Source organism: Strix uralensis, chromosome 3 (assembly GCF_047716275.1).
Source record: "Strix uralensis isolate ZFMK-TIS-50842 chromosome 3, bStrUra1, whole genome shotgun sequence".
Classification (NCBI taxonomy): Eukaryota; Metazoa; Chordata; class Aves; order Strigiformes; family Strigidae; genus Strix; species Strix uralensis.
In genome coordinates, this window is record NC_133974.1 from 92,184,595 (window position 1) to 92,193,423 (window position 8,829).

General features: G+C 44.6%; 2 protein-coding genes across 10 annotated transcripts in view; one reads left to right on the top strand and one right to left on the bottom strand.

Moving 5' to 3' along the window:
* Window positions 1-3,693, bottom strand: part of EIF2AK2 (eukaryotic translation initiation factor 2 alpha kinase 2) — a 24,615-nt gene extending 20,922 nt beyond the window's left edge. For 2 of the 9 annotated variants that reach the window (XM_074863339.1, XM_074863340.1), the window contains exons 1-2: window positions 2,122-3,517; window positions 519-1,666 (exon numbers count right to left, since the gene is read on the bottom strand). The gene's annotated coding sequence lies outside the window, so the exon portion shown is untranslated. Of the gene's footprint in view, window positions 1-518; window positions 1,667-2,121; window positions 3,518-3,598 lie in introns of those variants that run through there. The other 7 variants (XM_074863338.1, XM_074863336.1, XM_074863328.1 and 4 more) reach the window with 7 other exon arrangements.
* A 130-nt stretch (window positions 3,694-3,823) lies between these two features.
* On the top strand, window positions 3,824-8,165 carry NANP (N-acetylneuraminic acid phosphatase). Its single transcript, XM_074863341.1, has 2 exons — window positions 3,824-4,019; window positions 4,305-8,165. The coding sequence occupies exons 1-2, from the start codon at window positions 3,930-3,932 to the stop codon at window positions 4,998-5,000; spliced, it is 786 nt and encodes a 261-aa protein (XP_074719442.1). The 5' UTR covers window positions 3,824-3,929; the 3' UTR covers window positions 5,001-8,165.
* The last annotated feature ends 664 nt before the right edge of the window (window positions 8,166-8,829 follow it).

An 8,829-nucleotide genomic window follows, 5' to 3' on the forward strand; every position in this document is an offset into this window, starting at 1 on the left:
GGCAGATACAGCAACCGCGTACGATTTGGACAGCGGAGAGTAGTGACGCACCCAACTTTTCCCAAATACATCCAAATACTTCTTTTTTTTTTTTTTTATTAGCCCTTTTTCCTCTCCGACTAGCCGGTCAACGCTCATATCCGCTACAAGGGTTAACCACAGCTCCCAGTGTTCCCGGTCTTGGTGCCAGTATCCCACTGCGCCGCAATACTGCAACGGTCTCAACCTCAGCACTTCCCACAGAAATTAATTCAAACCATAATTAGGGCACATAACAAAAACTATTTCACGCATTTTGAATTCCAAATTCAGTTGCTATCCTTTTGGTTGGATATTATTTTATTGCATCCCATTTTGCTGCAATTTCTCTTAAGTTTTTCCTCAGCCCTTACATACATTCTCCACCCTTCCAATTCTACATCTGTGGGAATTCCTTAATGAGGAGATCAGTAAGCACAAGTCATTTCAAATGAAGCTGTACTGCTAACGTAAATTAAGAAAAAAAAAAATCAACATACTTTTTTTACACGGTGCTTCACCACGTCCCTCCTGTACTGGTAAGAGCTGATTGTACAAAGGTGGTCTTCCACTTTTTAGAGATCATGCCAACGTGCACATACTGAATTTAGAAAAGTTAAGAAGAAAAAAACCTGTGTAACTTAAGCGTTTTTCCTTCCAGCCTGGATCGTCTGCACTGATCAGAACACAATGTTGTTAGTCAATCCACTCAGCCTGCTCAGATCTCTTTAAACTTCTCAGTTCTGTTTTGGTCTTAGCCAACAAACAACTTACTCCAACAGGGAAGTAATTTCTCATCTCTCATAGTTTAACCCTTCTTTAAACTTAAAATATGTTATGGATATCACTGAACATTAAGGCACTTCACAGCAAATCTCTTACCGGGATAAAAAAAAAAAAAAAATCAGCCACCAAATTAATAATATATTCTGGAGAAGCAGGAAAGAAAATAATAAAAGTGGGAAAGAAAATAAATCTCCAAGATTAGTTTCCAGAAGCTATACCTGAAGTATGGAGCAGATGTGTTTCACTGTGTGCACTCAACATCTATTCCTCATCCCCCAGACACATAACCTATTGGACTGTGCTTTGATTCCCATGCCCACCCCCTCAAGATCTCTCTCCAGTAGAAACCAGACAGCTGTAGAGGAGAGAAAGAAAACAGCAGTAAGCCTTAGGTCTCATCCTTAGTATGAGGAAACAACTTGGGCACCCACCAGCACCCAGGAAGCACACCTGCTCTCTCTCAGCGCCGACACAACCAGCAAGGAACTCATTCAGATGTCAGCAGGGATGCAGAGAAAACCACCAGAGAGTTCAAAACACTAAACTCCTAAGCATAATCATCTTGTAGAACAAAAAGAGAAACCATGATATGAGTCACATAATTCATAAACTATTATTTCCATATGAAAACAGGTTTTCTTTGACATGTTCATGACATTCTTCCTTGTTAAAACCCACCTAGAGCAATTCCATAATTCTATGTACGGACCTCATTTAAAGATACCAAAATGGCATTCTTACATTATCACCTTTAGAATGTGAAACGCACCTCATGTTTTAACTTGACTCCTACTTAGGTTTCTGATCACCTTTCTTTTCCTGGCTCCAAGCTTCTGTGAGGCATTTCTAGCCTCCAACAAACCTGCAGAAACAGCAATAAGCAGGTACTGCACGTCTGAAAACGTACAATCGTACACAGATCACGCATGCTGAAATGCTGATAGAAAAAGCTGTCATGAATGGCCTTATTTGCTAAGCATGGCATTCACACAAATACAGCATGGCAAATGGCTCAAGTTAAACCACCTTGCAGTGCCTTTTGTAAGTATACACAAAAGCACATTTTACAATTGTAACACGTCCTACTGCGAAGTGAATGTCAGCTTTCCACACAGTCACTTGATGAGAAAAATGAAAATAAAATCAGTCTAAAAGATAATTATAATCCATTGTTTAACTGCTTCAGTTCCCTATCTGAAAGCTTCTAGTAAAGATATATATCTTATAAAATCGTTTAAGACATTTATTTTCCAATTATGACCTCTTTGAACAACTGACAAAGAAAGCACAAAGATTATTACTTTTATGTAAATGTACCTTTTCTGAAAGCTACACATTTCATAGGATCCACTGCTCAGTGACTGGAACATGGGACTGTCAGAAACAGGTGTCATCTTAAGCAGAGAGAATCCTAGAAATTCAGCTATGTTTAATCACTCTTCTGTATAAATTCTGAAAAACAGTAATTCAGCAGAAGCATGTGTAATCCACATGCCCAACATCTTTTCCATTTTATCATACAAAAGTGGCACATTTTATTACAAGTCAACTAGAGCAATTTTATTAAAACTTCTACTTCCTTAACTCCAGGATCCTTAGCCACATCTGTTTTTTCTCAGAATTCCTCCCTCTCCTTAAATGCCTGTCTTCTGTAGTTTTACTTGCCATACACCAAGGTCTTTGGCATAATTATTTTTGGCCTTATGTGTGACCAAATGTCTTATCAGACAAGGAGATTGCTATCAAAAGTGCAGTTTTCGAACCAAAAGTGGCCTGGAGTGAACTTCCATTTTCTCTGGTAAGACATAAAATTTCCTCCAGCTTTGTGAACTGCATTTAATTATTAAAGTCTAATCGACATCAGCAGTATTAACAGAAATCAAATCAGCAAAATTTGCTTGCTGGCTCATGAAAAAAGGATAGTGTGTTTATCAAAACAAGTTATCAAAGAACAATAGGAATATTACTTGAGCAATCAACCCTGCTGTTAATCTTCACCCTGGGGAAAATGATCTGGTACATACACCGGTAAAACTTGTTCTATTATGCCTTTCAGATTCATTTGCTCTAGAAGAACAGTGACCTTTGGAATTTCAAATATCATGCCAGTTCCGCCAGATAAGGAAGTATTTATAGTGGAGTCATTGGCTCTGACTTTATTATGAAGAAATCACCCCGGAGCTGTGTGACCGATTGTGGCTGGTTTAGCCCGCAGGTGACTGCAGCGGGACACGCCCCGGACAGCAGCAGCGGCAACGGAGGGAGCCGGGAGGATCGAGCCTGCCCCCACCTCCTGAGTGTATCCTCCTGCTCCTCCTCCTCCTCCGCGCAGGGCCCTTTCCACCGAGGCCCGTTCAAGCAGCGCTCCGGGGTACAAACCTACGGACTTTGGCATCTTCGGGCGCCGCGCAGCGACACCCTGAAAAGAACTTACTGGTGACATTTTATAAGGGCGATAAAGAGTTTCACCAGCGGCAGCAGCCGCGGTCGCGACAGCGATAAGGCAGCGACGGAGCCCCGGGGCCCGCGCAGGGCGCGGGGCTGCCGCCGGGAGCGGGCAGGGAAGCCGCGGGGCCGCCGCGCAGCCGCTGCCGGGTGGAAGCGCTGTCCCGGTAACGCTGCCCACTTCAACAGGCACTTTCAGACCAGACGCCACTCCCGGGGCCTCACTCAGAAGACATTTCTCAACAGAGAAAGAAAAAAAAAGCCCAACCTAAACCCACACACCAAGCCGCAAACCCCAAACCACAGGAGCGGCCCCACCCACCCACCGCCTCCACGGCCCCCCGCGTACCGCAGCCGCCCCACGTGCGGCACGGGACGCGCGGGACACTGCGGCTCCCCCCGCCGCCCCGGGGGACCCGGGCGGGGTCTCCTCACAGCCCCGCGCCAGGCCGCTCCCCCACGGCGGGGCGCGGCACGCACCAGGGAGCGCGTTTACGTCAGAGGGAGGGCGCGGCCGTTCCTCCCCGCCCCGCGGCGCTGGCTGCCGCCGCACGGCCGTGACGCAGCGCCCCGCGCCCGGGCGAGGCCCCGCCCCGCCCCGCCGTGGCCTGCTCTGGCGGCGGTTGGGGCGGTCGCGCCTCTGCCGTGGCGGTCCGGCCTTTATCGCGAGAGGCGGCGCCATGGGGGTGCACGGCGTCAAGGCGGTGTTCTTCGACCTGGACAACACGCTGGTCGACACGGCGGCGGCCGGGCGGCGCGCCATCGAGGAGGTACAGCCCCCGGGGAGGTACTGCCCCCGGGGAGGTACTGCCCCCGGGGAGGTACTGCCCCCGGGGAGGTACTGCCCCCGGGGAGGTACTGCCCCCGGGTCTCCCGCGTGGGGCCGGCGGCCACGGCCACGGCCCCCCCCACACCACCACCCCCACTCCCCGCCCCCTGCCCGCCGGCCGCGGCGCCGCCTGCCCGGCACCGTCACGCAGCCGGCGGCCGTTAGCGGGCGCGGCGCCCGGCCCGGCGCGTGTAGCGCACTGATGGGGGCCCCTTGTCTGCTGCAGGTGATGAGCGCCCTGCGGTCGAAGCACCACTGCGGCGAGGGAGAAGCCCGTGTCATCTGCGAGAAGGTCCAGGACAAGCTTCTCAAGGAGTGCCACGATCCCGCCAAGATGTGCATCACCGACCTGCGGATTTCGCACTGGGAGGAGGCGATCCAAGAGACCATCGGGGGGGAGGTGAACCGCAACCTGGCCGCCGAGTGCTATTTCCTGTGGAAAACGACCCGCCTCCAGCACCTCACCCTGGCCGAGGACACGCGGGACATGCTCACCGAGCTGCGGAAAGGGGTCCGCCTGCTGCTCCTAACGAACGGCGACAGGCAGACGCAGCGGGAGAAGATCGAAGCGTGCGCCTGTCAGCCCTACTTCGACGCCATCGTCGTGGGAGGAGAGCAGAAGGAAGAGAAACCAGCGCCATCCATATTTCATTACTGCTGCGATCTCCTGGGGGTGCAGCCGGCAGAGTGTGTTATGGTTGGTGACTCTCTAGATACAGATATTCAAGGAGGCCTGAATGCTGGCTTGAAAGCAACTGTCTGGTTAAACAAAGCGATGACTACCCCAGTAGACATCTCCCCAGTACCTCATTATATTATTTCTTCTGTTCTGGATCTTCCAGCAGTGTTACAGAAGATGGAGCACAAAGTTAATGCTAAGTTAGGAACTGACCATATGGCTGGTAGCAATGAAACACACTGATGGCTCCAGCATACAGTCAGGGAGGTGCTGGGATGTTAGGTGGCTCGCGCTCTTTTAGAAAATTCGACCCTAGGATTTTGAGCTCACGGATGGTATGCTTTCTTAAACAGCAGGTGGATGAGTAAGAGCACAGTTGACAGTGAAAAGAGGATAGAAACAAAGAACTAGATTACTTTAAAAGATTCAAGTGCAGTTAATTTAAAATAGCTGCCTCTATCTGGAAATCATTTTGACAAACTGTGTCTAGCTGTCTCTGACCTAAGGTGCCAGTCTCTTTATAGTGCAAAAGAAAATGTGAATGTTTTGATCTTTCACAGGCTTTGCTGACTTGTAAGTTTAGCAGAAACTTCAGACCTTGTTTGCAGTGTGTAAAAGAAGGTGAGAAAGAGTGTGGTACAATCTGGTAAATCACGGTTGATCTGCAGTTTATCTCAGGAACTGGAGCGAATTTCGCCATTTCTAAAACCAGAATTTATTGACAGAATTTATTATGTATCACCATGAGCAAATGTTCTACCTTTGATCTTTTTTCAAGTTTTATAATTTTTTTCAGACTTTGCAGTGACTTTTCTTTTATGGAATCTGTACCTCTTGCCAAAAGTACTTAAATGTCAATTAAAAATTTGCATTTGTATAGGGGACCATTTATCAGAGGGACTTGATGGATATGTTTTTTACTTTATATTATCTCGGTGCTTATGCAGATACGTAGTATACTTGTAATTCAGATCGTGATTTTTGTTGGAATGTAGTAGATAAAACAGGGATATTTTCAATGGCCTTACCATACTGTCAGACTCTTTAAAAGCTAATATTATTGTTCTGTCTGATTTTGTTAGTGAATTTTGATCAGACTTTTTGGAGAAACTCTTCATGGTCTTGCTCAGGTGTATGACTACTCAGATGCTGCTGCGGGATCGGTACTTTTTTTTTGACTGTTTTAATGGCACTGCTATGCTATCCCTCCTTACTCCAGTTTCTACGTGTATTTCATGTGATTTACTCTGGAGAAAATACGAGCTAGTTGTTTGTAAATGGCTTTCATGACTCTCTTCCGGGAAATTGGAAAATTATGTCGTACGCGTTATAGTACTGTGTACAACTTTATAATGCGTATGTACTGTTTCCATTAGATGCAGGAGCTGACTCTCTAAAACACTAAGATCATTATCTTAATAATTTATTTTTTCTGTACTTCATATTCTTACTATAAAATAGGAAAATATTCACATCTTAAATGGAAACATAAACACTTGTTGGAAGACCTGTGCTTTTCAAAACCTGTTGGCTGTATATACATTGGGCTGAATATCTGACCATATATGGACAATCAAATTTTATATTTTGGAATAAATCCATCACAAATCTTTTGAGAACAGGGATGTTGAGGTACAGGCAGAAGAGCGTCTGGCACATGGGCAGCGATAAAAGATCAGCAAAAAGTACAGAAACCTACCAGGAAATGGGTGTATAGAAGGAATCCTGTATAAAAGAAAGGTTCCTTTGTTTAACTTGAGATAAATTTAAGTTAATGTAGTGAAGTCTTGCATAGGATGGCAGATTCAGTTTAGAGGAGGCTGTTACTGATTGGAGTTAAATCATTTGGCAAAGAGTTTTTAGGCTGCATCAAATATGTTGCTCCAACATTGAGGGGAGAAAAACAAACAAAAAACAGAAATGCTCATTAAAATTCATCCAGTTGCCACTTAAAAAAGTTAAAGCAGTCCAGGTTCTTCATGTTGTCTAGCCAAGACCTCTGAGACATCAGGATCAATGAAGAGAACAGAGTCAGGCCCCACCTGTACCTTTTGAGGAAATAGGCATGTGCTAAAAAAGGATCCAATTACAGTGGTATCGTAAGTTGCCACATGTAACACGAGCCAGTGGAACTGACTTGACACACCTTTGTTACTGAAGAGGCCTAAGATTTTATTTTGCATTTGGAAGAGCATGGAGACAGTCACTGGTTTAGCTGATGAGCAAAGCGTTGCTTAATAACATTCCTTATAACCAACATTTGAGAGAATAATAAAGATCATTGAGCCTATGAGGAATATTGTGTAAAAATAGAAATGTATCCAAAAGGTTAGCTGGATCCCTGAAAAGAAAATGTATTCCAAGTAATCTGTTTTAACCATATGTCTGGTACAAAAGCCACAACTTTGCTTACAACAACATCCCAAAGGAGCTGCAGTATAACTCTGCATTCTTTGCACAGCATCAGGGTAGGAGAACTTCAGCCAGAATGAGATTTCTGATACAGCTGAGATTTAAAATAACAAATAGTAATAATTCATAATTCTGTCTGTGGGCTTCAAGGAGATATATATATATATATGCCAGGTTGCCATTTTTAAATATAAGTTGAAGCTCATATTCTCTTGCCACTGTGTCATTCTGAAGTGGGATGCTGAACTTGCTTATTATATAAAGGGTCTTTGTTTTGCATGTGGCCAGCTGTTTTCTTAAATCTATGAATCTATGAAAAAACACTTAACTGAACACTCAGGTGATAGTGTGGTCTGTAGAGGCCACACCCAAGTGTATTTTTTCCATTTTTGAGTACTGTACCAGGCCGGGTGTGACTACCAGTGTCCAGATAGGACAATAGTGTTATGATGCTTCTATAAAACAAGAAGAAACAATATAAGGGATTTCTCTATCCAGGGGTGGTCTTAGAAGCAGTTACCCAATAAACTGGATTAGGTATCTGGAGTATCTCTGAATACTCAAGATGTTTTTCTTGGATGGAGCTCTTACAGAAAGCCTAATGAAAAATAATTATGTTTATTTAAATGAAACATAAATGTAGTGATGGGATAATTTTCACATCAGAAGCAGGAATAGATCAATAAAACAGTCTATATTCCGTTCTAGTTAAGTTCTGGTTTTGCTTAGTGTTATGCTGTGTTAGCTAAATTGTCTGGTTTATATTACATTGCCAAAACACTCCAAATAAAAAGAGGAAAAATAGATTCCATCTATATTTTTAAACACCCCCCCCCCTTTTTTTTTCAGATAAATATTGCCTCCTGAGGTTAATGTACGGTAACTTTGACTTTAGTGAAATGAACTGAAACAATAGTTTAATACCAACTGTAGTTTAATTCTTGATTTAAAATAACCCATGTACTAGTCTAATAAAAGTATTTTGTTTATAAAACATTTGACACTGTATTACTGTGGATGACTATGTTTGTGACCAGGTTTACAAGAAGGGGCAAGAGTTCTGTTTTTTAAAATAGCACAGAATTACGCTTCAAAATCTGTGACCTCACATTTAGATGTGATGGCTGGGTGTAGTTTCCATCATTTCAAACAGAGGCTGGAACATAATTATGTATTTATGAAGCTTCTTGGCCGGACTGTGTCTATAGAATTCCTAACTGCAGGTCGTTGCTAGTTGAATTTGACTTGCCAAGCTGAATGCCAGCTCAAATATGCCTACGTGTCCTGATGTTATGGCACTGGCTGCTGCAGCAGCATAAGAAGAGAGTGCAAAGCAGGTAACATAAATAAATACAGTAATCTCAGGTCCAGGGGACCCATTTCAGCAGGTTGTGAGTGCACAAAGCTGTATCTGAGCTATTGCTACACACCTCTGTGTGACTTGGGAGGATGGGAGGTTGCTCACATCATGGCTCTCGGCTGCAGAAAAGCAAACTGTCCCCTGATGGACTTCTGTTCGGTAATGGAACAAATTGCCCATCTTCTGGACGGGTGGAGATAGATGGAGAGAGGTGGAAAGGTACTTAAAGGCACTCTAGATGAGGGTAGGATGTTAGCCTGAGTAAAGGAGGACACAGCCTCTATCACAGGCGCTTGGCTG

Coding starts and splice junctions, on each gene's coding strand:
- NANP (XM_074863341.1), top strand. CDS start 3,930: ATGGGGGTGCACGGCGTCAAGGCGGTGTTCTTCGACCTGGACAACACG. Junction 4,020..4,304: donor GGCGGCGCGCCATCGAGGAG/GTACAGCCCCCG, acceptor TGTCTGCTGCAG/GTGATGAGCGCCCTGCGGTC.